Here is a 27,998-nt window from a genome sequence, read left to right on the forward strand (position 1 = left end):
GACTGCAAGTTGTCAGGTGGCAACTAAAACGGTTTAAGGCAACGTGACCGCTGCAGGTAGTCACGTCACAGGTGGAGTCACACCTGCGTCCTGTCCCTGTGCCAGCACTCAGCTGCACCCCACCTGCAGCAGCTCGTCCTGGATTGGGCCAGGGTCCTCACCCCACAACTGGGGTGCTTGTCAGCCCCACCCATGCGGAGCTGGAGAGGAATGGGACCCCTCCAGGAGGATTGGGGTGCTGCCAGGAGAGGCAGGCCCGGCAGGGACCTGGCCACCACACGGCGAGCTCCCTGGGGCTGGGGTCGTGTCGCCCTGTCTCGGGTGCATCCACAGTCAACACTGAACCATTATTCACAATGAGATGCCAGCCGACTCTTCTCTCTCGGGAACAGCGGCAACAAAGACAGCATGATGTGAGGGGCCAGCAGACAGGAGCCCGGTTCCGATGGGAGTCTGAATTCTGCCAAAATCTCAGCTGCCCCAGGCCCTCAGCGCATGCTCGGACGCCTCTGCGGGGCCTATCACAGCCCCGTCCGAGGGCTGCTCCAGGGCCTCAGAGGCCAGGGCTCCAGCAGGCGCCGTGGCTGGCTCCACGCTGCTCAGCTTCAACACTCCCGAGGGGTGGCCTGACCCAGAGGTCGGTTCTGGAAGCCAGGATTCAGCTCCTGGAGGTTGGGAATACCTCTGCTCGCCTACCCGAGGGGCAGGAGGGATTAACCGGCATAAGCCACCTGCCGAGAAGCCCTCACCTTGAACTAGGTCAGTGGGGAGGTTGAGGATTTCACAACAAAGAGGTGGAACAGCGCTTTTGCAAAGCGTAAAGCTTTATACACATGCCACAGGTCCATGCGTGGCGGGGAGGGGGCAGCAGGGCGGGGAGCGGACACCCGACGGCACAGAGCGCCGGGCTCGGGCCCAGGGCAATGGACGCACCAATCACAGAAGTGACGTGTTTGAAAAGACGACAGACATGCCAGGTCAGGCTAGACAATAGTTTATACACATCCATGTCAGGTCCGGGCGCCACACCGCACCCGAGGGGCTTCAATTCATTTACAAGCATCTCATCACAGTGCCTGCCAGGGGTCCGGAGAGCACAACCAGGCTTTCCCCGTGCAGGTCATCACATCACAATAATGCTTTATTAAGGGACAGAATAATATGCAGCTTTGGGGGGGAAATTTTTACAAATATCAAAAAGAACTAATCAAGCATCCTATATAAAACTTTCCAAACTTCCAGGGAGGTCTGCGAAGCAGGACAAAGTGCTCTTTACACAGGAATCGGGACTTTCAAGTATCTGAGAGGCATTGAAAATACCCTAACCATTCTACGTACATACACAGGCCAGTCGGGGCGCTCAGGAGGGGCTGAGCGAGCTGGAGGCCACGAGGCTCTCACTGGTGTCCACTCCCACAGACCCCCCAGCTCCAGAAGTGGTTCCACATGGGGCCTGGATGTCTGCAAAGCAAGAGAGGGAGGGGCTTCAGCCGCCGTGTCCGCTGTGGGGCCGGGCAGGCTGCCCGATCCTCACTAGAGCTTCGGCCGCGTCCACCTCTAGCCCGTGTGCTTCCATGGCCACTTTCCAGCGGCTTTACCCTTGACCCTCCAGGGCAGGGGAAGCCCGTGGCAAAGATGAGGAAAGTGGGTGGCAAGGCCCAGTGGCTTGCTGGAGCTCATGCTGCTGAGGATGGCCGGCCTGGGGCTCACTGCCCCTGGGAAGCTCGGTTCAGAGGCTGCCCCTCACCAGTGCCGGGCGCCCCACCCCAGACCCTCCCTCCCTGACACGGCTCATCACCACCAACCTTCAGATCTCTGGTTTCCTAAATGCAGCTTTCAGGCCAGGGCAGGCAGCCCAGGGCCTGGGCTGGAGCCTACTGCCCGCACCACCATCAGACCGGCCCGCCCAGCGCCTTCCAGGGCCTCCTCACTCAGTCCCCGTTAGTCACAGGAGGCGAGCGGGAGAGTGACCGTAACCATTCTTCCCTTTCCTGCCAGCCTGAAGGAAAGGAGGAGGGTTTGGGACCCTTCTCACCCCCAACATCCGAGATGTCCATGATCACACAGTCGCCTTCCTCCTCCTCCTCCTCCTCTGTGTCCGCCTGGAAGCCGTCCAGGTCCCCAGCTCCGACCTGAACAGACAAGGCACACGGCCGTCAGCAGCGGCAGCACCAGCAGACAGGGACGGTGTGGCCCCTCCCGCCACCCGCTTCCCTACTCCTGATCTCCTCCACCCATCTTGAGGAGTCTGTCTGATGGGTTATGATCCAAGGAAACTTTGGGGGAGTTCTCTCAAATGAACTAATTATGTTCAGATTTCTGAAAACTACCCCCATTGTTATTTACCTGATTACAAAAATAATTTGTTTATTGTTTTTGAATGAGAACTCTGGGTTTCCGGTTTGGTTTGAAAGAGAGATGGATAAAGCACACACTTTCTCTGAATTATTATTTGCATTAAGTGGCTGAGAAGTTAGTTGGTCAGTGTTTTCTTCTCTGCCCAACAGCTTCATCCCCTCCGCCTGATGCTTGGTTAACTCTCTCCCTCTGATTGAGGCTCCGACCAGTTCTGCCCATGAGGACATCATCTGCACCCTGTGGACAGGGGTTGGGAGGGGTGGGAAGGCTCTACGGAGGGTAGGATTTCCAGTGAGATTCCCAGGCTGTTTTCATTGGCTTCCACCAGAGGGGACAGAGAGACAGACTGTGGAAAGTAACAGGACCGATTTTATACATCACCCATCCACACGCGGCTCGCACTCTGTACATGAACAAAGAGCCAGCAGAGGCGGTGGAGTTGGGGTTACTTCCGCGGGGAGGCTATTTCTCAAAACACTCCTGGAGTTCCTCTGCTACAGAAGTCTCCGTTTGCCTGGAAAAGGGACGACAGCACACCAGGGCTGTCCGCCTTGCCCACGGTTCCCCAGCCTGGCCGGCAGACAGGGCTCAAGCTCGCAGCCCCCTCAGTGCTAGTGTAGAAGCTCCATGCTGGGCTCCTCGGGCTGGGAGCCACCAAGGCAGGAATGGCCCCAGGCAGGCAGGGGCACCACTGGGGACGCTGTGGGCAGTTTCCAGCTACCTGTTTCAAGAGAGCTGACTGGCCAAGACGAACAGACAGCGCTACTCTCCCCCACGCTGCCCTGGAGGTACTGGTTTGGGTCGGGTGAGGGATGGGACAGATGTGTCTCTTTAGACCTCTCCCCAGCCCCTGGGCCCTCCAGACAGGAAGCCAAGAGCAGATGAATGAGGAAATCTCGGAGGAACCACCACCCACAGCCCCACAGGCACGCGACAGGTTTCAAGCCTCTGAAGTGAGGGTTCTGGACGGTGCCCCGAGTCCTGCTGAGCTGAGGGCCACGGGACAGCTCGCCACGCTGCTATCACTACTGCAGGGGAGGGTGCAGCGCCGGAAAGTGAGCCTCCGGAGTAGGAAGACACTGAACCACAAAGCATGGAGACTGGAAAGGGCAAATGCAGCCCCTGCCCATGTAAAAATAAGACCAAGGCCGAAGGGTTGAGCTGCCGTGGGGCCACACACACACTTGGTGGCAGAACTGGCACCTGACCTCAGCCTGTTCGATTCACTAGATCATGGTACCTTGTAAACCTGTAAGGTAGCATGGCTACTTTGAACTCTAAATGAAAAGATTTTCGAATTCCCACAAATTGAAAAAGCCCAACCCAAGCTAAACTATTCATATGCGTTTATAGTTTAGCAACAATTACCGCCAAGCGTGTGGAAGGATCAGTTAGTGGCTTTACGAAAACGCAAGGGGAAGCATTCCGCGTGCTCCCAGGCCTCCTCCAATCCTGACCTCAGAAACTACCACCCGTGGCTCCCACTTCATGCCGGCGCCGTGCAGCACAGGCCCTGCTCAACGCAAACCCAGAGCTATCCTCCCACCCGCCCTTCCAAATCAACCAGCATTCTGTCCGTCAAGGTCTCATTGAACCAGCCTCTCTTGCAGCTGGGGTGGCTATGCCAGAGCATTCCAGCCAGAAAGATAAGGTGGAAGTCAGCCTCCCCTCCAGCCAAACGGGAATCCTCCCCAGGGTGGGCTTGGCCATCCTCGTCTTGCTGGCTGGAGGTGCAGCAGCCATTCTGCCACCATGAAGACAAGGCCACAAACTAAAGCAGGAGGGAGTGCGACAGGAGGTGCCTGGCCCCGGACGACAATGTTCACAAGCTCCGGACTTCCTGTTGCTGGAGACAAACTCCCATGAGTTTAAGGTGACGCAGGGGGCTTTATACCTGAGGCCTGCCCAGTTCCAGGGGACCAAGTGTTGTCACAAGCAGGGTGTCACACCTCGAGCACTCAGAGGAGCAGCGGGGATGACTCCCCACCACCCTGAAGAGCCGGTGCTCTGAGCTTCCCTTCCCGAGATGCACCCGTTGTGCTGGGCCATGCTGTGGTCCTGGGGCCTTCCCACGGGATTCCCTGAGAAGGGGCTTTTAAACTGCAGACCTTAGCACCTACCCCACACCCACTGAATCAGAACCGCTGGGGCCAGCACACCCAGAGCCACCGGCTGTGTAGCCTTCCGTGAGTCCCCGCCACACCGCGGAGCCTCTTCAAGGCCTGTGAACGGGGAGAAGCCGCACTGCCTGCTGTTCACGTGTGTCTTGTGGGATGAAAGGCGTCACTGACTCTCATGAATCAACCCCTCTCACCTGGGGAGGGGCACCCAGTTTATGTGGGAGCATTTTCTCGTTCCTGGTAGCTCAGTAAACAACGAAGCACCAATGAAACGTAAGAATCCACGTCAAGTGCCTGGCGTGAGGAAAGTAATAAGGGCTAAACAGTCGTTTTCCACGTAGAGAAACACAGGCAATGAACACGCGTGGGGATGGCCACACCAGGAGAGGAAGAGCAGAGAGGGGCTCAGGAAGACAGCTGTGTCTCGCGAGAATCTGAGGGAGGGCTGATGGGGGTAGGAGCCCACGAACACTGCTTGGATAAGGACACTAAGGAGGTCTTCCAGACCCAGCCCCTTTCAAACAGGCTCTCTGGCCAGTTTCAACCAGAGCAGCCACACTCGCGGTCCTGCTAAGATTGTCTGGCTAATGACATCGACCGTGAAAAGGCTCTGCGGCTTGAACACAGCTTGAACACATAACGGATTGTTTTGGGTCGAGGCCCAGGGAGGGAAGTGTTTGTGGGGCTGGGGCCCCCAACTCCTCACCAGGTGGGCTCCCCCAGTACTAAGCCGTGTCCACAGGCCTCACAGGGACAGGGGCTGGGGAGTGGCAGGAACAGCCAGCATGACCACACTGGACGGTTCTGACGGTCCCTCTTGCTGTGACAGTTTAGGAAGCAGGTTTACGTTGCACCCGAGACCTCACCAGTCTGCTGGCCTCAGGGAGAAGGCTAAACGTCACTCCAAGAGCCGTTCCCCCCACCCCGACCCCCCTGGCCTCCTCACCCTGATGGCCTCACGGAGAAGGCTAAACGTCACTCCAAGAGCCGTTCCCCCCACCCCGACCCCCCTGGCCTCCTCACCCCGATGGCCACACACTAACTAACAGCAGAGGAGCAGGGGGCGGGGGGCAGGGGTGGGGGTGGGGCGCATGCCGGCTCCCCTCTGTCTCCGTCACCACCCAGCCTTCAGCAGCAGCTCCTGGAGTGGCAGCACCCCCGAGGAGAGCCCGGGATGTGAGCGGAAGACCCAGCTCCTCCTCGTAAAATCAAGTCTCCCCACATCTCTAGGTCTGTGAGACGCCTGCCTCAAGTGAGGACCCGGTGGGCTTCCCTGGTGGCGCAGTGCTTAAGAATCCGCCTGCCAATGCAGGGGACACGGGTTCGAGCCTTGGTCCGGGAAGATCCCACATGCCGTGGAGCAACTAAGCCCGTGCACCACAACTACTGAGCCTGCGCGCTAGAGCCCGCGAACCACAACTACTGAACCTGCGCTCTAGAGCCTGTGAGCCACAACTACTGAGCCTGCATGCCTGTGCTCTGCAACAAGAGAAGCCACCGCAATGAGAAGCCCTCGTGCCTCAACAAAGCGCAGCCCCCGCTCACCGCGACTAGAGAAAGCCCATGTGCAGCAACAAAGACCCAAAACACAGCCAAAAATAAATAAGATTTTTAAAAAATCAGAGGCTTCCCTGGTGGCGCAGTGGTTAGGAAATCCGCCTGCCAATGCAGGGGACACAGGTTTGAGCCCTGGTCCAGGAAGATCCCACATGCCACGGAGCAACTAAGCCCGTGAGCCACAACTACTGAGCCTGCGCTCTACAGCCCGCAAGCCACAACTACTGAGGCCGCGCACCTAGAGCCCGTGCTCCACAACAAGAGGAGCCACCGCACTGAGAAGCCTGCGCACCGCAACGAAGAGTAGCCCCTGCTCGCCGCAACTAGAGAAAGCCTGCGTGCAGCAACGAAGACCCAACGCAGCCAAAAGTAAATAAAATAAAAGGAATAAAATCTATCTTTTGAAAAGAAAAAAGTGAGGACCCAGTACTCACACCACAAGGTTTCCAGTAAGAGTAGCTACAAGATGAGACTCATTCACGCCCACATTCCAGTAAGAGAAAGAACAATCAAACGTGGACCCAGGCTGAGGCTCGGGTCCCAGCCTCTGGGTGTCCAGGCAGCACTGGAGACTTCACTCTGGGGACCAGCGTCTCTCAGGAAGCCCGCCCACCACCAGGCGAGGGCAAGCCCCTCGCGACACGTGTCCCCACGGGGCCACGCGCTTCCTCCTCCACGCGCTGTCAGGCTGCAATCACGTGGCTGGCTGGCTGCTCCACCGACCCCCGTCTGTGTCTCCCATTAGATGGTGTTTTGCTCACCACTGTCTACAGGCCTAGCAGGGTACCTAGTGCAGAGCAAGTGCTTAGTAACTGTGTTAAATGAGTGCAAAAACTAAATAAAAGCCACGACGTGGAACGTTATTCAGCACTAAAAAGAAATGAGCTCTCAAGCCATGAAAACACACGGAAGAAGTTTAAAGGCACACGACTAAGTGAAAGAAGGCCATGGAAACAGTAAACGGATCAGTGGTTGCCAGGGGTTGGAGGGAGGGAGGGATGAATAGGCGGATCATGGGGGTTTTTAGGGTAGTGACGCTATTCTGTATGACACTGTAATGCTGGATACAAGTCCTCGTACATCTGTCCAAACCCACAGGATGCACAGCACCAAGAGTGAACGCTAGTAAACCACGAAGTCTGGGTGACAGTGACGTGTCCATGTAGGTTCATCAGTTGCAACTGCCGCACAGCTCTGGCTGGGGACGCTGATACTGGGGGAGGCTGTGCATGGCGGGGGCAGGGGGCACATGGGAAATCTCTGTACCTTCCCCTCAATTTTGGTCAGTTTTGTCACCTCAATTTTGCTGTAAATCGAAAACTGCTCTAAAAAGAAAGTTTGTTAAAGATAACAAAGCCGCTGCGGGGTCTCACCTGCCCGTCATGCCGGCGCTTCTTCATGAACTGGGTGATGCACATGCTGCCCGCCGACTTCCTCTTGAGCGAGACAGGCGTCCCCTGGCTGGGCCCTGGGGCAGGGACGCTGCCACTGTCCTCCCTGGTGGCCGAGGGCACTGTGGTGACGTAACTCCACTGGCAGGGCACGGGCAGGTGCTCCTGGGCAAAGCTCTTTAGCACCTGTGGGTGGACGTACCAGCACATCCTGTAGTCGGGTCTCTTCTCATACACCGAGTTCTCAGAAATAATCCGCTTGAGCCTGGCCTTGGAGGGGACGGCGGTGTCCTCGCCGGCGGTGGGGGTCTGTGGGCGGGAAGGGCCAGGGCTCGGGGGGCTGGCGGCGCTGAGCTCAGGGCTGCCGGCGTCCTTGCTGAGCAGTCCTCGGCGGCAGCACTCCTGGAACTCCCGGATGATCACTTTGCTGCCATTCACGTTCCCGTGCAGCAGCGGGAGCAGCTGGGCCAAGACTGGCAGGGAGAGGGGGACACGGTGGATGAGACTCGGGGGGCGGGATGGAATAAACGTGGCACCCGGGTTCCCCAATCTGTCACCGAGGCCGAGAAACACGGTCAGCTTCGGGTGGACTTTTTTTCCCTTCTGGTTTTATTGAGATATAATCAACACACAGCACCGTGTAAGTTTAAGGTGAGCAGCAAAATGCTTACTGACATCACGAAATGACCAACCACGATAGGTTTAGTGCGGGTGGCTTTTTATGGGTGGACTTAAGACACATGAACTTGTTCCAGAAGAGATTCTGAGGCCCAAGCCTCAGGAGGCAGGACTCGTTGCGATAAACTGTCATGTCTCACTTCATGCGCCTGTTTCCTTAGTGACAGTCCTCACGTTCTCCTTCTGAGTGGCGGGCCCTCCCAGGCTTTGAAGAGCTAGGGACGTGTGTGCTGGTTGGGCAAACGGGCCGACTGAAGAGGCTGCCCCGTACTGCTCCCGTGAGTGTCACAGAAAGGACACGTGTGCTCAACAAGCGCTGGCTTTGGCTATTTTTTGGAAGAACTTCTGAATTACCACGCCACGTGCCTAGGAAGTCTCCTGCCTGCCCCGGGCCTGGAGGAGGTGGGAGCCCAAGCCCTCCGTCCCCACCCGTCCCCAGCACTCACTCTGCTGGTCCCTCTTCTCTCTCTTGGAGGCCTTGGGCGTCTGCTCCTCCTCGGGGGGCACGGTCTCCAGCAGGCAGGCCGTGAACTGCTGCAGCACCTTCAGGTCAGCTCCGCTGTCCCTGTCGGCCGCCCAGACACAGCCGATCGTCACGGGCTGGAGGATGCGGAACCTCTTCCCCTTGGCCAGAAACTCGTCCCACTCCTTGGCCTTCAGTTTCTGGCGAAACTTGTGGTTCTCCGGGTCGGCACACTCCTTGCAGGTTAGAGAGCAGACGCTCGCTCAGGGTCCCCCTCCCCGGCACCCGTGATCCCAGCCTCTGGGGCAGTGAGAGCACGTGCAGGGGCGGGCCGGCGAGGAACGGCGCCCACCCAGCTTCCAACCCCCGACGGGTGATGAAACGGGCAGAGGGCATTTTCGGATTGAACAATAACTGGCACTTTCCCCCATTTGGTGCCTCAGTTGCATCTGCCCCCTCTGGCCATCCCTGGGTAGTCACAGGTATTTTTTACTACCTCGCCAGTAAGCCTCTTAATGCCACTGTGGGTTTTCTGGTTAACGTGGGATCCTGAAGCTGAAATCACCATGCCCAGCCCTCTCCCACCCCAGACTGGTGCCACTGTCTAAGGCAGATACACTGCGGGCCCAACGAGACCTGTCTGCCTCGTTGGCTGGAAACGTACGAAGAACACAGGCCCCGCAAGTCTGGCTCTGAGACAAGTCACTCCCGCAATGGCATCAGCCCTGTCAGCTTCCCCACTACCCACACACCATGACCCGGCAGGCCTTCGGAGCCCTAGAAATGGCTCCCTCAACAGTCCCACCATCTGGCAGAACTGAGAAAGCTGGGGGGGGCGGGAGCGCTGAGCCTCTGAGGCTGTGGGGAGCAAGGTCCACGTGGAATCCGCCGTGGGGGTGGGCTGAGACCTATGTCACCACCCCCAGGTCGGCGGCCACCAAGCTCCGGACCTGTCCCCTCCCCGTTCACCCCTCACCTCGGTTACTCCTTCATCCTCAGACAGGTACCCATGGGGCACGAAGAAACCATCGTCCTCATCCTCATCCTCTCCCACCTCATCATCGTCGTCCTCAAGAAGAGAAAAAAGTACGTTCATGATGTGTGGAAACAACACATGCTTCACGTAAAATCTTAACCCATGAACGTCTAAGAAAGAAAAAGCCTCCTACTGCTTCCAGTCTCACTCCTATGCACACCCTGAGGGTCAGCCACACTCCCATGACCCAGCCCCATCGTGCTCCAGCGGGGGTGGGGGTCAGGCAGGACACAGACGAGCAAGGCCCAGACGTAAAGCAGCGGGAGCGGTGGGCCCCTCGGTGAGGCAGCGAGCAGGCAGGCCCATCCAGAAGCGGGTGGACGCCGCCCCGTCCACCGCCAGGCAGGTTACTGCCACCCATTGAGGTTTTCCCAGCACGGCCGTAAACCCAGACGCTGAGTGTGAGGGAGCCCGGCCCGGGCCACGGCGGCTCTCAGGCCGGAAGCCGGCAGCACCCCCGGCCGCGCTCACCCCTTCGCTGTGGGAGAGGGACTCCCCCGGCTCCTCCTCCTCCCACTCGTCGTCACTGTCCACCTCGTAGTCCAGGAGGTCCTGAGGGGGCAAACACGCGGTGGTCACTGTCATCTTCAGGGGCGGAAGGGAAAGGCAGAGCACGCAGGCTAGAACACTCAGGGAGCTCCCGGAGCCCAGTGAGAAGGGCACACTGGGAAGGAAGCGCAGAGGGTCGGGAGCAGCTGCCCGCACGCTCACCCGGTCCTGGGCCCAGGGGTCCCTCGGATGGATGACCGTCGTCTTCCTGTTCCACGTCCCCCAGTAGGCTGGCCGGTGGTTCTCGGAAAATTGCAGCAGCTTCATCCTGCCAAACCTCCTCCTTTCGGGGACGTCGTCCACTTTGCTGCTCTCCACGATCACCACATCGCTGAGGGGAGAGACCCCTGCTCAGAGGCCCTTCTGTGGCGTGCACGCCCACCACCAGCGGCCCTCCTCCCAGGGCAGCGGGCCGTGACGGGTGGCCCCGAAGCGGTGGCACCACCTGCCCCGAGGCAGGCTAGCGTTTACTCCAGGGGCCTGGCGCGAGGAGAGGGAGAAGCCCGACTGTTCAGCAGCTGCCCCACAGCGCGCACCAAGGCGGCGTGTGACGGGTAAGCTGGCAACAGTGGGGGAATGTCCCTGCCCTGCCGGGAGGCCGGCCCACACAGCCCACCCTCCAAAGCAGGGCTTTCTGCGAAGCCGCCGCACCCGGGAGACTCAGGAGGCTCAGGGGAAGCCGGAAGAGAGAGGTCTGGTGAAGCAGCCGAGTCTGGGGCCTGAGGCCCAGGAGGGAGAGGACCAGCCAAGGCCACAGGACTCAGGAGCGACCAGAACGCAGGGGTCTGCCCGGGCCACCCAGGGCTCTCTGACATCACCAACGGGCAAACGGCAGTCTCCGCCAGCACTAACCTGTTAAAAAGGTCTGTGTTCTGGTTACAAACCACGGTGGGTCCGGACCTGAGGGGCCGCCGGCTTTTCAGATCTTTCAGGAAGGAGAATTCGCCGCTCTGCTGCCGGAGGAGCTGGTCTAACTGGTCACAGAGGTCTTGGTCGAAGGCGGTCCGACAGCGAGGGGCGAGGACCATGTGCTCTTTGATTTCAAAAGGGGCAAACTTCCCACAGGAGCCGGCCAGGGTCTGAAACGGAGGAGGGGCGTGATGGCACCCCTGCTGTGACAGACCCGCACACAGCAGCGGCGAGGAGGAGCCGCTGGACGCGAGGCCCGGTGCTCTCGAGTCGCTCAGGTTGGGAGGTCAGAGGAGACGCGTACACAGGCCACATACTGCTTGATAGCATTTGCGTGGGTTTCTGGAAAAGGCGAAACTACAGGGCCAGAGACCGTGTCGGCAGCTGCCAGGGCTGTGGTGGAAGGAGGGAGCCGTCTGGGGGGACGGAAATGCTCTACATCTTGATGACGGAGGTGGCTGCAGGGCCCTGTACATTGTCAGAACTCGCTGATCAGTACTCCTGAAAAGGACGGATCTCACTGGATTTTTTTTTTTTTTTTTAAGATAATTAGACCTTGATGAGCAAACAGAGACCTAGGAGAGTGACCCGCCACACTGTTACAAGATGACTCGAAACAGAGCTGAAGCCTGACGTAAACCTGAAACACGGGTGTCTGTGTCCTAAGAATCCTCCTCGGTAAACCCTCGTAGGTTTTTTTTTTTTTTGGCGGTGTCGGGCAGCATGTGGGATCTTAGTTCCCTGACCAGGGATGGAACCTGTGTCCCCTGCATTGGGAGCACAGTCTTAACCACTGGACCTCCAGAAATTCCCAACCTTGGTAGGTTTGAGTTCCCTTCTTGGAGCTCCTTCAGCATCGTGAACGTCTGCGTCAGCGGATCCCAAGGGTGGCAGCAAGTGAGGACAACATGGGGGGGTTAGGAGGAGCGTGTACGTCTCTGAGGTTGGGTATAAGAAGGCCAGACTTTCACCCCAGCAAGAAAACAACAGCTGAGGCCAGCACCCTCATTGTGGGTCGCATGACAGGGTCACCCAGGAACTGTTGAAAATCCTGATGCCCAAGCCAGGCCCATCAGATTCTCTGGGATGGGATCCAGGCTCCAGTGATTTTTAAAGCTCCCTGGTGAGTCCAACACACAGCCGAGGCCAAGAACCAGTAGACTGTTCTCCTCACTAACAGCTGCTGGGAACATCGGGTATCCGTACAGGGAAACATTACGGCCACGCCCGAATCCACAGGCACAAAGAATTCCAGCTAAGCTAAGGAACTAAACATAAAAAAACAAAACGTAAGCTAAAAAAAAAAAAAAACCTGGAAAAAATTAGAACATGTCTATAACCACAGGATACATAAGGCTTTTGAAGCAAAAGCCAATTACAATAAAAGAATAAAAATGTTCACATTAAAACGAAAAATTTCTGTACGAGATACCATCAACAAGTCAAGGGGGAAGGAATGGACTGAAGGAAGTATGTGTAGTGTACCCCAGCAAGAATGAAAACCCAGACTATATAAAGAGCCAGAGATACGGGATAAAGCCTATCCTACAGAAACATGGGCAAGAAACAGGAACTGGCAAGTCACAGAAAAAGAAATAAAATGGCAAGCAAAGATGAAAAGATGTTCAACTGCACTGAGAATCAAGGAAAAACAAAGTGAAACAAAGATACGTATTTTTCACCCGTCAGGTCGGCAGTGATAAGAAAATTCGCCACATCCAGTGCTGGCAGTAAGTAGGCGGAGAGGACGTATTTTCACGCACTGTGGGGACGGGAGACTGTCCATCAGCATTTCCTGCTGGGAGGGCACTTGGACAATGACAAATACAACTCTGTCAACGTTGTGTCCTCCGGACATAGTGGCAAGTCTGCGTCCCGAGAGGTGTGCTGGTGACATCCATGCACCGTTTGGGGGGATCAACAGGGGAGGGGGATATCAACCATGATGCCACCCACATCACGACACTTTATGCAGCAACGAAAAAGAATGAAGAGAGGCCAACATGGCAAGAATCCAAGATAGGGCTAAGCAAACAAAGCAGTAACATAATAAATTCATGATTTGTTACCTACATAAATACACAAATATACGAAGGGATGCACGCGCAGAGAATGATCTGGAAGGACACCCTTGCATCAGAGGAGGTGGGTCACACCTCTGGAGCATGGAGGGAGGGGGGGGATGGGGGGGGATGGAGGTCTGGGGTCTCCACAGGCAAAGGATGGTCTAGAAGGTGACCGGATGGCAGATGGGGAAGCAGAATCCTGTGCTGAATCCCACATGCTTTACGCTCAACCTTGTCTCCTACGTTGAGCAGAAAATCTCCGAGGGTGAGGACCGGGTCTTCCTCCCTTACACCTTCCCACACGGCTCCCAGCACAAAACTGTTGACGAAGCAACCTCTAAATGCTTGGCAGTTTTAGCAAACGTGCCACTTTTTGCCTTTTTGAGCACGTAGTGAATGACAAGATATCAAACCTCCAGACCCTACCAGAGATCAAAGCTCCCTGGGCAAGCGGAGGCCCCTCTTGATGGAAGCAGAGCCAGTGGGTCAGAAGACATCTTTTTGTTTTTCAAAAGGAACAGCCTGACAAAGGCCAAAAGTAAAGCCAAAGGAAGCCAGCTGCTCACCTTGGGGGCCTGTGGAGTCTTTGGTTTCTGAAAGAACCTCGTGATTTCCGCCTTCTCGGCTTTAATGCGCTGCAATGTAAGAGAAGAGGAGGATGAGGAAGAAATGAAGAGAAACTTTATTTTTTAATTTATTTTATTTTTTGGCCATGCCGCACAGCATATGGGATCCTAGTTCCCCCACCAGGGATCAAACCTGCATCCTCTGCATTGGAAGCACGGAGTCTTAACCACTGGACCGCCAGGGAAGTCCCGAGAAACTGTTTTAAAACATGCAAAAGCCCCTAGAACTGAACCCCAAGCATTTTTAGATTGAAAGCATTATTTTGATGTTAGCTCTCAAAACCCACAAGTGGGTACCAGGCAGTCTCAAAAGGTCAGAGCTGCAGAAGGACGGGGATGTCAAGCCAGCAGGCACGTGTCAGTCCCTGGGCCCCCCGCCCCGCTTCCCACTACCTCTGGGACGACATCCGAAATCTAGCAGTAATCAGGCAAAAGACCCCGCTTCTCAAACACACAGGAAGATGCAAGTTCTGGGAGAACATGCTACCTTTTCCTCTTCTCTCAACCGCTTCTCCTCTTCCTTTTTCCGCTTCTCCTCCAGCTTAGCCCTAAGAGACATCAAAACTCAGCTTCACCAACCAGCACAGGCCCGGCCCATGCCCGGCAATCGTCCCCGGGAGACGGACAGGGACGAGGCCGGCATGGGGAGGGGGAGGGGGGAGAGGCGAGGGGAGGGGGAAGGGGAGGGGGAGGGGCAGGGGGAGGGGCAGGGGCGGGGCACGCACTCCAGGGCCTCCTGGCGCTCCTTGCGCCGCTCCTCCTTGCGCCGCTGCTTCTCTGCCTTCTCCTTCTCGTCCTTCTCCCGCTTCTCGCGCCGCTCCTTCTCCTTCAGCTCTTTCTCCTCCTCCCTCTTCTTTCTGGCCTCCTCCTTGGCCCGCTTGGCCTCCTCCCTCAGCTTCTCCTTCTCCTCCTTCTCGGCCCGGAGCTTCAGCTGCTTGCCCAGGCGCTCCTTATCCTGCACGGGAGACGGTCCACAGCTCAGCCCCGCGGATGCCACGAAGGGCCGCGCCGGCGTCCGGGGGCGGCCGTGCGCAAGCGGAGGGGAGGCACGAATGAACCAGCCCCGGGAGCAGCCTGCTGGTCAGCGTCCTTACAAAGAAGGGAATTTTCAGTCCATTATATTTCCTTCTGTCATGAGAAAGGCGATGAGGGTTAGCCGGCTGCCACAGGACCTTCTGGGCAATTCAAAGTAAGATACGTTTAAGACACCGTCTTCAAACGTGGGATGAGGGTTAATTTTTACTTAATTAAAAAAGATTAAGTAAGCACCTCTAGGCTGCCTACACCGGGTACCTGCTGTTGGGTCTGAACTGCATTTATCTGCTCAGAAAGCTGTGGTGAAATAAAGACACAAAAACACCCACAGGTTTTGCTTCCCTACCTTCAAAACAAAAATATTTTCCTTCCCGTCCCCCCAGAACTATTCCAGACAATAGGGTTTCTTTTCTTTCTCTTGAAATGGGAGAGTGGGATGAGACAAGGAGGGGGAACCTGACGAGCAAGTCTTAAAAACAGGGGGGGGGAACTGAGACTTTCCTGGTGGCGCAGTGTATAAGACTCCACGCTCCCGATGCAGGGAACCCGGGTTCAATCCCTGGTCAGGGAACTAGATCCCACATGCATGCCGCAACTAAGAGTTCGCATGCCACAACTAAGGATCCTGCCTGCTGCAACTAAGACCTGGCGCAACCAAATTAATTAATTAATTAATTAAAAACAAACAAACAAACAAACAGTGAGGAGCAGATGAGAACACATTAAAAAATAAAAGCAAAAAAAACTTTTTTTAAATCTTTACAGCCATTTCTCAAAAGAAAAAATTCTTTTTATCTTTAAAACCATTTCTCAAAAAACCAAAACGGGGACTTCCCTGGTGGCGCAGTGGTTGAGAGTCTGCCTGCCAATGCAGGGGACACGGGTTCGAGCCCTGGTCTGGGAAGATCCCACATGCCTCAGAGCAACTAAGCCCGTGAGCCACAACTACTGAGCCTGCACGTCTGGAGCCTGTGCTCCGCAACAAGAGAGTCCGCGATAGTGAGAGGTCCGCGCACCGCGATAAAGAGTGGCCCCCACTTGCCGCAACGAGAGAAAGCCCTCACACAGAAATGAAGACCCAACACAGCCATAAATAAATAAATAAATTAATTAATTAAAAAACCCAAAACGAACAAACATTTCTTGGGATCTGAAAAGGTCAGACATTAAGAAAGGACCCAGAGTGATCTCTATGACTACGGCAGTGCCGTTTCATTAACAGCAGGAGGAAACAGCTAGTTTCTTGGATATTCTTTAAAGTGGGAACATCTCCTTTAATCACATCAGCTCCTCATTCCAAAGAATTCGTATGTGGCCTGGGGCGCTGGGTTATTATATAATTTTGATTTTGTATTAAACAAGTTTCACCTCCCAGACTGAAGGGCATTACCTTCTAACATAGCACAGGGTAATTCTCAAGGACAGGAACCACCAAAGATGGGCTTCTCACCTTTGGCAGAAGCCCAACTCAGCTTTTGGTACGGGCCTATGATCATGCCCGTGTCCCTAGAGAATATCCTACCCTCTGCCCTGATCAACCTTTGCTCGCTTCACAAGAGCCATGGAGGCATGCTGGTAGAGATCTGAGAACGTCCTTGCCAGGTACCCTCCGCACGTGACTCGTGGGATACCTGAAGAAGGGGCTGGTCTGGATCGAGTAACTGAGTAACGAGACCAGCCGCAAGTGCCGGGTGGTGAGGAGGAGTCTCCCCCTGCTAACTACGAGGACAGGAGGCTTCTGGAATCAGGCCCTCCCCACTCCCGCCCCGCAGGTGCCCATCTCTGAAACTACAATGAAGAATGAGATAAACTCTAAAAAAGCCATCAAAATCCGACCCACAAAAATCGAACACAGCCATAAGGCAGACGGCACAGGAAATGCCTGGTGAGCGCACAGCCAACTGTCATCGGCGCCCCTTCCGTGAGCTGGTCGGGGAAGAAGGCCATGGCCTTCTCTGCAATTCATCCAGTAAGGAAGAAGGTCCCTGCACTGCCGGGAGTGAAACGTGGTGACCTCCAGATAACTGAATGGAAGACTCAGCAGGGAACCACTAAACAGTAATCACCCATCTGATGTAGGGGCCACCACGGTACAGCGCCTGGGAAGGGATGGAACTTCAATCTATGCGCATAGGAGGCTGGGGCGCAGGGAGAGCCACTGGGTTATTTTTACGGCAATTTTAAACTACAGTGGGGCTGCCCAACTATTACGACAGTCAGTACTAATTATAATAAGAGCTTAGAAAAGCCTACGTGCAAAACCTTAGGATTCAACAACCTAAAAATGATGCAACCCATAAGCACGAGGCCCAGTTATGCAAAATGAAGCAAGAATCAAAATAATGCTCAGAACAAGCAGGGGAGGGTGAAAACGGGGCCAGAGAAGGGCAAAGGGCTTTGCTTCCTATTTACTGCAAAAAGCGCACCAGGGGAACTTTCTGTTTCAGGGGACATGTCTTACTCTTTGCAGTCTCATCTTGTTCTTCTCTGCAGAGCCTTTGACCAATTTCTTACTTATCTGAAAGGAAAGACATTGATCTGTAAACACAGGTTGTTTCAATCACTTTAACACGTTTAACATACTGCACAGTCCTTGGGGAGGGCAAGGAGTAAACAATGTAAAACAACAACAGTGAAAACCTTTCCGGGTGACCAGTTCCAGCAAACAGAACCAAAACTTCTTAGTTGGGTCATAAACTCCAACGCATGTGGGGATAAAAGGGGAGACCGGGAGGCAGATAACCAAAAAACGTAGGTAGCCAAGCTGGAAATAAGAAGCCACAGCCAGGGGCCTTGGTGTCAGGGAGACACAGAGTGGTAGGTCTGTAGGCACCTGGAGAGGAGGCGCCCTGGCCACAGAGGACGGAGTCTTACAGGCACGCAGCCCAGCACTGCCGCTGCCCCTTCTGCTTCTCCCCGGAGAGGCTGCCAGTGGAAATTTCCTGAGTACAGGCACACCAACACAATGCCATTTTCCCAACAGCATTTGCTCCCTTTGTGTCTCTGTGTCACATTTTGGTAATTCTCACATTGCAAACTTTTTCATCATTATTATACTTGTCATGGTGATCTGTGGTCAGTGATCTTTGATGTTACTATTGCAAAGATAACGACTTGCTGAAGGCTCAGACAACAGCGTTTTTTGCAGTGAAGTATTTTTTAATTAAGGTATGTGCTTTTTTTCAGGCATAATGCTATTGCACACTAAACAGACTACAGTATAGTGTAAACATAACTTTTATATGCACCAGGCAACCAACAGATCCACGTGACTCACTTTATTGTGATACTCGCTTTACTGTGGGGGTCTGGAACCAAATCCGCATTATCTCCAAGGTCTGCCTGTAATGTCTACAAATCAACACCCCGTGAGTCAAGTAAGACACGTGTACGGGCTGGATTCCCATGTTTGTACCCCCTGCCCAGCACAGCCCTGCTTCTTAGAACACAGAGTAAACGCCCAGGAAGAAAGGTCAGCTGGCCAGAGGTGGCAATCTGGTCTAGAACCCCTGTGTTCTAGAGCACCCCATTCTCTATCGTCCTGCTTCAAATTGAGCATGGGCTACAAGGACTGACCAAGACGCACGGCTGGACTCCCTCGCTGTGCTGGCTAAATGGTCCCAGGTCGGAATACACACAAGGAGTCCAGGCTAATGGCCTAAGCTACCTCCAGAGCAGGGAATCCTGGCGAACAGACCATTCATTGCATGGAAGACCAATGGGGAGAATTCAGGCTGGAAAGAAATACCCACCCGGGCTCATTTTAGACTTGAGGAGGCAGCCAGAAAATGAGACGAGCTGAAAAACCGAAAGCCCATTTCTCTTGAAATTGTCTGACATGCCAACAAAACTATGTAAAAACAGTGCTTCCTCTATCTAGGAAAGCCTCGCCCTAAGACTTCCTACCAAAGAAAACTACAGATTAAGACATCCTTCTTACTCAGGATGCACCGAGTCCTTTCTGGACTAAGCCTTCCCTCAGGAGAGGGCCATGTGAAAGCCATGTGATTGGCAGAGCGCTCAATCCCACCTCACTGCGCAGGCGCCCAGTCATGTGAAAGCCATGTGATTGGCAGAGCGCTCAATCCCACCTCACTGCGCAGGCGCCCACAGAAACGCCAAAGCCATCTTACCAAGGGCTTAAGAAAAAGCATCTGCCTCTCCAGCATCTACTTGGCCTGCCAAGCCTGCGGACTTGAGCCCCACAAGAAAGGATTTAACAGCAGGACTTGTAAGGTGCTGTGTCTGTATCGTTGTCCTTTGTGTTTAAAGATGGTAGCACCAAACGTGACTGCCAGACAGCTATATGAGGGTGTTTGGGGAGCAAGACGCACCTGTTGTTGAATTTCAGCTGCAGAATCAGTGCCTTTCACAATCTTCCCCTTTGCTGTGAGTCCAGGAATGAGAGAGTTGACGTGACTACCAAGAGCTGGCTTAACGATATCCAACAACCAGAGCAGTTACGATTTTATTTAAAACTAGTATCTCTATTGCTTTACCAGGCACTCAGATAGACCTTACTGAACAGATATAATTTTAATCTTCTTGACCTCTGGCCCAAGTATTTATAGAACTCTCTCAAAATATAGGCCACACATTTTACCAACCTGGAACTGAGCTACCAAAAACCAAGATCCAGGATTCCACAATGAGGATGAAACACACACATCAACTACCCCAAAGAGTCAAGGCAGATATAACCATGTCTGTGAGGTAAAATTCCTGCACTTTATTTGGGAGAATCCTAGGGCCCACTCACTCTGATGTGATACCTAAGGAGGTCTAATTTCTAGGCCCAGAGCAAGTAAGCAGCAGTAAGTGAGGGGAGGAGAGGTGGCTGTGGACAGGCCCCGCAGCAGCTAGAAACCTGACAGCAGGGGAGGGACAGCAGGCGGAGGGGAGACACAACCCTAACTGGTCCAGGCATGTGGGGATTGAGAGCAGGCAAAAACTGACACGCCCGTTCCTGTGAGCCTGCAGTTCCACTTAACAACTCGGGGAAGCTCATGACAATTACTGTCTGTCAAGGCCAAGAATGAGAGACAACAGAAATATCCATCAAGGAGAATGACTATGCAAACTGCAGTTTATCCACACCATCACAGGACCATCAGCGTATGATACAGCAGTTAAAAAGAGATTTTCCCATCCCAATGTAAAAAATTGCTAAGACACCCTGGAATGAAAAAGAAACATATTTACACTATACGGCCCATGTAAAGAAACAAAAATGATACTGTTTATTCCTAGGGATCTCTCACATACACACCACACAGAGAAATATAAGATGAAGATAGTGGCAACCTGGGGGACAGAAAAAAGCCAAAGGGGGCTGCAGTGTTTCAGTGATCTTTTTTAAACATGGAGAATTTAATACTTCTATAATTTAAATTACCTGGGAAACAGTTCCAGCGTCTGTACAGAGGCAAGCCATAGATTCCAATAACACCACCGTATCCACACAATCCTTTACGGAACAATAATCTTGAGTCATCAATAATGTAGGCTGAATTACACATCTAACTGCAAACAAACTGGAGAAATGGTTCTATCCTAGGTGGTAAAAAGCTCTGATGACAAATAGCCACATTCTGGCTAATCAAGAGACCCTGGATTATCTCAAAAAGGTGTTCCTAAATTGTTTTTCAAAGTCAGACTCTCTAGATACCTGGAAGTACTTTTAAATACAAAACAGGGACTTCCCTGGTGGCGCAGTGGTTAAGAATCCGCCTGCCAATGCAGAGGACACAGGTTCGATCCCTGGTCTGGGAAGATTCCACATGCCGCGGAGCAACTAAGCCCGTGTGCCACAACTACTGAGCCTGCACTCCAGAGCCCACGAGCCATAACTACTGAGCCTGCGTGCTGCAACTACTGAAGCCCACGCACCTAGAGCCTGTGCTCCGCAACAAGAGAAACCGCCGCGATGAGACACCCACTCGCCGCAACGAGAGAGCCCGCGCGCAGCAACGAAGACCCAACGCAGCCAAAAATAAATAAATAAATTTATTAAAAAACAAAAACGAAACAAAGCTCTCTCAGGACACACACACACACACACACACACACACACAACAGAGGACCAGCAAATGCTTAGGGGTTCCAAATGCAGAGATTTTACAATTCCAAGTCCAGAACTAACGGAGCCCAATAAAAACCACACACATGACATGGTAATAGGAAACAATCTGTAAGCCTTCAACAAGTGTCTGCCTACAGTCTGGAGAGGAGGAGGAGGAGACAGAGAGGGAAAACGGAAGAACAATAGTATTCCCCACAGTCACAGGGGTCAGGAAAAACTTGGGCCCACAGCAGGGAAAGGTGTGAGTCAGGTACCAACCATGAAACCAACCAACCAACCAGGAAATCCAGCACTCCCGAAAGGTGAGAAGCTAAACTGGAAAGCTGAGTGTGTGAGGCTGGAGGTGGGCTGCCTCCGCCAGGCCCTCAGGCACCTCCTGGTGGTCATTCCATTTTGCTCTCATACCTGTCTTGTCACCCAAAGTCACGAGGCTCTACTCCCATCCTGTGGGTGACTGGAGCGATTTCCTGCCACAGGCTGGGTGGCGGCGGTGGGGGGTGGGGTGGGGGGGCTGCGGCCTTAAGGCTTCGCCACCTGCAGTGTGAATTATCTGCAAAGCTGTGTGGTAACACTGTCTTCTAGAACATCTCAAAACTCCAAGCCTGTGTTCAGAGCCAAATTGAGCCTCTCAGAGGCAGGATTTCCTAAACGCAGCACACTTGGTTTCACGTGTTCAGATGTTGCATGGCCACTCAGGCCAGCGGACAAGAAGTAACACTCTTCTGTGACAAGGCCCAATTGCATGGCTTCCCAGTCCTCAGGCTTGGCTATGGGCATAAAAACAAACTTAAAAAAAAATGAAGCTATTAAGGAGAATAGAAACATGTGTACATGTCCTGTTCTCCAGGTTCACTGGCTGTCATGAGTCATGTGACAAATTAGCTCTGCAAAGCAGAAGCAGCAGTCTGGAAGGATTCTGAGCAACTTGGATGGACAGAACAGAACAAGATGGCTGACAGCAAGGGACTCAAACTCGGATTTTGAGTCTGGGTAAAAGCTCAGATGAAAGTTTAAAAAATGAGTATGTCAGTCTGCCACATTTAGAAACTTAGAAGGAAAAAAGACAACCCCACTCTTGACTGATATTTTGTGTACCTAAAGAGGAAGCCATTTTTCCCGTTCTCCAATCTCCTCAAGGAGGTAAAACACAAGAAATGGAACCATCTAGAAAAATAACTAGTCCCTTAGAGATCGAATTTTAGAAAGCAATCAAGGTTGGTGGTTTATGGTCAGATTAAGCAGGTACAGTTAGCAAATGAACAACCCACCCCAGGATCCAATCTTATGTGAAAGCCTGATGTGAACAAACACAAGTGCTACAAAACCAAAAAAAACCAAAGAACACTGTTCACTATGCTTTGGTATTCTTGACTGATTCTATCAGTTTTACCCACAGGACCTCAAGGACAGGTGAGAACAGAGACATCGGCCACTGTGCCGCTCGGAAGCCAGTAACAGAAACAGGCATTTCCAAAGTCACCTGTCCAGGTCCTTAAACATGGTGCCAGGACTCTCCTGTTCTCGCCATTCTGGGTGAGGTTTTTAAGATGGGCAGGCCGTGCTGACAAGAGCTGACCCTAAAGAATGCCCCTGTTTTATTCTTCCTGCCGTCTTGGGGTCTCTCCACCAACACTTACGGACTGCTTACTGACAGCAACGGCCCTACGAGTCTGTGTTGGAACAGGAGGCGTGCAGGGAGCTGGAAGCTAAAGGCTGAGTCAAGGGTCACAGCCGCCCGCTTACACCCATTAGTCACTAAAGTGGCTGAGGTGACCAGCACCGTTAATTAGGTGTGAACAGGGCTACCAGGATGGCACCGACACACCGGTGACTCACAGAACCATCAGCACATCGCAACGTACACACAACCAAACACCCCAATGGCTTTCGATGCCGGAAAGTCACAGGACTTGGTCTCCGGCACCACTTGCTCGGCCACTAGCCATCTGGGGGACACAGTGTCCCTGGATGAAGAGTGAGGGGCCGTACCCAGAAGCCTCTGGATTCCGACGGCACTGATTCGGGGGAGATACTCACTCTGCGGACGGGTGTGGAGGCGGGGAGGGGGCTAGGGCTGCTGTGCTGCTTGGCGGGCGCAGACTGCCCCTCGGGTGAGCTGGTGGGAGAGGAGGAGCTCAGGGACGAATGGCTCAGGACAGAGTCCTCTTCGGGGCTGGACTCCAGCGCCTCGCTCTCGGAGGGCACAGCCTGGCCCGGAGGTGTGGCAGGAGGAGACTTGGCTCGGGGTGTGGCAGCCAGGATATCCTGCAGGACGACCACGGGCACCTTCCCCTTGAACAGGAAGCTCCTGGCCCCGCTCCAGCCGTCCTGGTCCTTCTCGGAGCACGTTCTCAGGCCACCGGTCAGCTCGGGGCAGCTCTGGGGCGAGCCCTTCTGTGCGAGTCCCCTCCTCTCCGCGCCCCCCGAGTCAGCACCCCCCGCCTCTGTTTTGCACGGGAGGTCTGAAAGGGCCTCTTCGGGAAACGCCAGCTCGTCCTTCTGACTGACCGTTCGCAGCCCCCTGTCATCTCCAGCTTCGTCTGTGACCCTGTTTACATTCTCCTGGGAGGGAGAGGCTGCAGAATTTAGCTTATCGTGGCCCATGGTGCCATCCGGTGGGTCACTCGAGTCCTCCGTCAAATCGATTATTGCCACAGTCTGGCCAATACTGGTTTTGACTTGACTTCTTAAAAAGTTATCTAAGGGGCCCTTCCCGTTGACAAGTTTTGGCCTAAAATCTATGTCGGAGCCCATGTGACAGTTGTCCTCCAAGTGGTCCAAAGAGGTCTCTAAATCAGGGACGTGACCCTGCACAGGAGCACCCTGAGCGCCCCCCATGTCGTCCAACCCGTCGTCGGTCTTCTCCTTTGGGACAAGATTCAGGCGCTTGAACGGCAGACGAGCTGAAACCAAAAGAGAAGGAGGCCATCTGTTGAGTGAGAGTGTGAAGAGTGACAATCAATGCTTTAATATTCCACGTGCTCAATGAGTAATCGACCTTGCTGTACTTGGGGGTGGGGGGAATTTCTAAAGTTTAAAAAGGGGTTATCTTCTCATTATGTACTTTTCCAACATCCTAACTAAAAGCAAAAGCAACAAACAAACAAACAAAAAACTGACAAGCTTTCATAGCGGGGACATTGCAAGAATTTCAAAGGAGAAGACACTTTCTGATCTGTTTGAGACTCAGTTCAAATTCCAAAGTTATTTATTATGGGTGGAAATCTCATTTGAAGATAAGTGCATCTGGCTCTGAAGAGCGAAAGAGATAGATTCATCTGCGGAAAGATTTCATTCTGCTCCCAGCATCCCAAGCTGTTAGCTTTTCTTGCCAATGAAACAAGTACCCTCCCACTGCATGCCAGCCTTCTGGCTGGTCCCAAGAGATACACAGCAACACCTCAAGAGAGTGAGGAAGTTCAGGTGAGTGACTTCCCATGGAGTCCACATGTACTCAAATGCCCAAACATCTTATTAACTATTTTCTAATGTAATAGACTCAACAAACAAGCCTGTTTTTTGTCAGTTTATAAAATTATCATGCTCTTGGATTCTACGGTTTGCCCCTAATTCTTTGACCTCAGAAGATGGTTGCCCTTCATATGATTCCCACCAACACCAAACCTGCTATCAGTTGACACAGGAGAAGGCAAACTGCTACAGGGGAACCAGGTAACCAAGCTTTGAAAACCAGAAACCATCCTTTTTTATACAGTCCAGCCACTAACCTGGCCTAAGGGCAAATCCATTCCCCTTTTTACACGAAAGGATTTGGGGACACTTCCTGTAAAACGCTGTTCAACCAGGGGCAGCTGTGCCTGCCATGTCTGAAGACATTAAAGGTTGTCACGACTTGGGAGACGAGGCTAGGAATGCTGCTAAACTCTCCACAGTATACAGGACAGCCCCCCATGACAAAAACATTACAAAATGTCAATAGTGCTGGAGTAGAGAAATCCAACTGTAAGGGCAGCAACCTCTGGATATGCTCCTGGCAACAGCAGTGTAATGAAACGGGTTTCCCAGCTTCCAGTTGTAAGATGCAACTGTTTTCTCCCCTTCAGCCCCTTGGAGACTTCTGCTGGGGACCCCAAGAGATGGCCTCTGCTCAAGGGGAATGGACAATATAATTGAGAGGACAATGAAGGATATAAACCAGGAACAAATATTTAACCCATTCCCAGAAAGTTACCTTGTATTAACTTCTTGACTGGAAAAGCTGGTCTGTCTTTGCAATCCATGGCTGTGAATAAGTGTCAAAGGATAAGTTATTAAATGCTGGAAATAATGAAGTAGCAAACACACATGCAGTACCTACTGTGTACAAAGTGGTTGTCCAGTGTGGCTGATTTCGCCCCCAATCCCACCTCCCCAGGAACATTTGGTGACGTCTAAGGACATTTCTGGCTGTCATGACTGGAGAGAGGGCGCTACCAGCATCTAGTGGGTAGGGGACAGGGATACTGCTAAATATCCTGCAACACACAGGACTGCACCCCACGACAGAGAATTATCTGGCCCAAAAATGATAATGAGTTGAGAAATTCTGCCCTGGACACCATCACATCTCGTTTTATTTTCCTTGAGCACTTATCACTCTGAGACTTCTGTGTTTATGTCTCCCCCCTCCCCCATCAGAATGCCAGCTTTATGACAGCAGGGAGACTTGTTCCACACTGTACCTGTGGCATGGGCTCAGGGCCTGGCACATAGTGGAAAACCAATGAACACAGTAACAGGGACAATGAAAAGAAGACTGAGTAAAAGTAGAGATGAGAGAAAACATTGTATCACTGATTTCACCATTCATATGAACCCAAATCATCCTTCTCCAAACCAAGCCCTCCCCACCAACAAATCTGTAAAATTAGAATAGGGCTTATTTTCTTTCAAAACAGAGTTTATAAAAGGTAATACATCTTAAAGCATTTCAAGCTTGCCAAGCTGGAGCTGAAGTGCTGTCAAGAAGTGATAAGGGAGAATGTTTTCCTGCACGCACACACAAAAAATCTCAAAAAAAGTATCACAATATCAAAGCTGATGCAGAAATGACTATAAATAGAACCAAATCTTTGGATAAATATCTTCAAATGGCTAGAATAAGTTTAGAAGCTGACACCTGCTAGATCTGGCTTGGAAAAGTCTAGTTTAGTTATTTTGGCCAATCTACATTTTTTTTTTTAAAAAAGATACATACAAGTGAGTATTTTTTAAAAGCAGATCAGGATGCAAGCAACACTCTGTGGCAGATGATCAAAACTCTGACACAATTTGAGCTTGCTATAGCAAGAAAGTCTAACCTATTCCAGTGTTCTCTTCTCTGTGAGACAAGCCGTTATATAGACTTAAACAGTGTAAATAAAAAAATAAAAATAAATAAATAAATAAATAAATAAAAGCAGATCAGGGCCTTTTAAAAAAACTCAGCTGCCCTTAGATGAAGCTGCTCTCCCCACTTCCAAGCTTGGAATATAAGAAAAGTACCCAGAGGCTCACATTTCCTTTCTACCTATTTCAAGATAATATCATTCTCAAGTTTTCAGTTACCAAAAACATGGATTTCCTCCCGTCAGCTGAAGGATACATAATCTTTAGCCACTTAAATTTATTTTTAGGACAACCACAAGGATTTATTGGCATGGCCCTGAGTCACCAGCTTTGATGCAAGTGGAACAGAGGTGACCCGGGGCCCAGAAGCAACCTCAGGTCGACATAAAAAGGGATCCCATCCAGGGATTCAGATTGTTCAAAGGTACACATACAAATTAACAAACACTTCTGTATAAACTTACCACTGCTCTTTATCCTGAGATTATATCCCTCCTAATTTTAGTTGGCATTAAAACATCCTTCCCTTTTATGGTGCATGGTCAAAACAGATGGTGCTTTTAAAATTTTTTAATTAAACATGATTAATGGGTCAAATGACAATCAGTCCCAACTTTATTTATATGAATTCTATGTCTCTTTGAAATCCCGAAGTCTGGAAACAATTAGCACAGTGGTTCTCAGCTAGAGGGCCCCTTGACAATGCCTCGGATACATTTTTGGTTGTCGCAACTGGGAAGAAGAGGTTGTTACTGAGACCTAATGGGTGGAGGTCAGGGATGCTGCTCGACACCCTACAGCGTACAGGATGGCCCCAAATGTCAGTAGTGCTGAGGTTGAAAAACCCTGAACTAAACTAGCTGATGTCCCTACCAACCCTTAATTCATTCAACCAACCCATCTTTATTGGGCACCTACTATGTGCCAGGCATTGTGCCAAGTGCTGGGGGTAAAATGGGAGTCAAGCAGAGGAGACAACCCGTCTGGTCTTCCTTGGTTCACCACCCCACGTTTTGGGGCCCTGCCAGGCGCCAGAAAGCCCCCTCCCAAGACACAGGAAGCAGAAAAACAGGTCTTCACCATGCATATCCGGCAGCATCAAGAACCCGAGACCCCTACCATCCGGGCCGCTTACCTGGGCTGGCCCTGACCCGCAGACGCAGCTGTTCTGGTCCCCGAGCCCGTGTGACCCCGGACCTCAGTTTCCCCACCCGGCCACAGGACCGCTGCAGGGTCCAACTTGTCCAGGGGACACAAACACACTCGGTAACCTGCAAACCCGGCCCTTTCGCCTCCCTGGGCCTCAGCTTCCCCTCCTGGCCACACACACACCCGTCACCGCAAAGCGCTCTGGAAGGACAAACTGACGCAAAAGTGCCGGAAAAAAAATGGTTGCGGCTGCAACAATAACGTCAAGGAGGGTGCCCTTCGGACTGCAAGGCCCTTCCTCGGGATTGTTAACGGCTCCACGGACCGAACGCCAGGCGGGGAGGAGCGGGCCCGGGGCCGGGAGGCCCGTTGGCCCCCAAACCGCCGCCTCAGCCCGCACAGGCCGCGCGCCGCGCCCCCCCTTCCCCTCGGCGTGGGCCGGAACCGACCTGCGGCCGCTCCGCGGGCACCCGGCGCCCCGCACTCGGGCTCCTCCACCATTGCCCCGGCGGCGTCTCGAGCTCCCCTCAGGCGGCGGAGGCGCGGGCTCCGCTCAGGCGGCCGCTGCTGCTCGCCCTCCCGCCCGCGCCGCTGCTGCCGCGGCCGCCGCGCTCGTATTTGGCGGGAACCGCGGCGACCCCCGCGGCCCAC

The 27,998-nt window shown here is 53.0% G+C and overlaps 1 protein-coding gene and 1 non-coding gene across 3 annotated transcripts; one reads left to right on the plus strand and one right to left on the minus strand.

Moving 5' to 3' along the window:
- Window positions 1-978: 978 nt before the first annotated feature.
- On the minus strand, window positions 979-27,998 carry CHAF1A (chromatin assembly factor 1 subunit A). Of its 2 annotated transcripts, XM_057541170.1 has the most exons (15): window positions 27,797-27,997; window positions 25,063-25,113; window positions 22,908-23,773; window positions 17,250-17,306; window positions 14,479-14,708; window positions 14,241-14,301; window positions 13,694-13,762; window positions 11,005-11,231; window positions 10,315-10,483; window positions 10,075-10,155; window positions 9,544-9,636; window positions 8,551-8,803; window positions 7,409-7,899; window positions 2,036-2,132; window positions 979-1,461 (listed from the first exon to the last, which is right to left on the minus strand). In XM_057541170.1, exons 1-15 carry the CDS (start codon window positions 27,846-27,848, stop codon window positions 1,361-1,363), a joined length of 2,898 nt encoding a protein of 965 aa, XP_057397153.1. In that variant the 5' UTR covers window positions 27,849-27,997; the 3' UTR covers window positions 979-1,360. The 2 variants fall into 2 exon arrangements, with proteins under 2 accessions (XP_057397153.1, XP_057397154.1); XM_057541171.1 differs by lacking the exon at window positions 17,250-17,306 and having other exon boundaries at window positions 27,797-27,998.
- LOC114236191 (small nucleolar RNA SNORA28) lies at window positions 26,101-26,224 on the plus strand. Its single transcript, XR_003622188.1, has one exon. It is a non-coding gene; the product is annotated as a small nucleolar RNA SNORA28 (small nucleolar RNA).

The sequence above is a fragment of the Balaenoptera acutorostrata genome, chromosome 2 (genome assembly GCF_949987535.1).
Source record: "Balaenoptera acutorostrata chromosome 2, mBalAcu1.1, whole genome shotgun sequence".
NCBI classification, from domain to species: domain Eukaryota; kingdom Metazoa; phylum Chordata; class Mammalia; order Artiodactyla; family Balaenopteridae; genus Balaenoptera; species Balaenoptera acutorostrata.

Excerpts from the sequence above, each read along its gene's own strand:
- CHAF1A (XM_057541170.1), bottom strand. The coding sequence starts at position 27,848 with ATGGTGGAGGAGCCCGAGTGCGGGGCGCCGGGTGCCCGCGGAGCGGCC. Across the intron at positions 13,763-14,240 it reads GGTTGAGAGAAGAGGAAAAG|CGCATTAAAGCCGAGAAGGC; the intron begins GTAGCATGTTCT and ends CTTACATTGCAG. Across the intron at positions 8,804-9,543 it reads AGGATGAAGGAGTAACCGAG|GAGTGTGCCGACCCGGAGAA; the intron begins GTGAGGGGTGAA and ends CTAACCTGCAAG.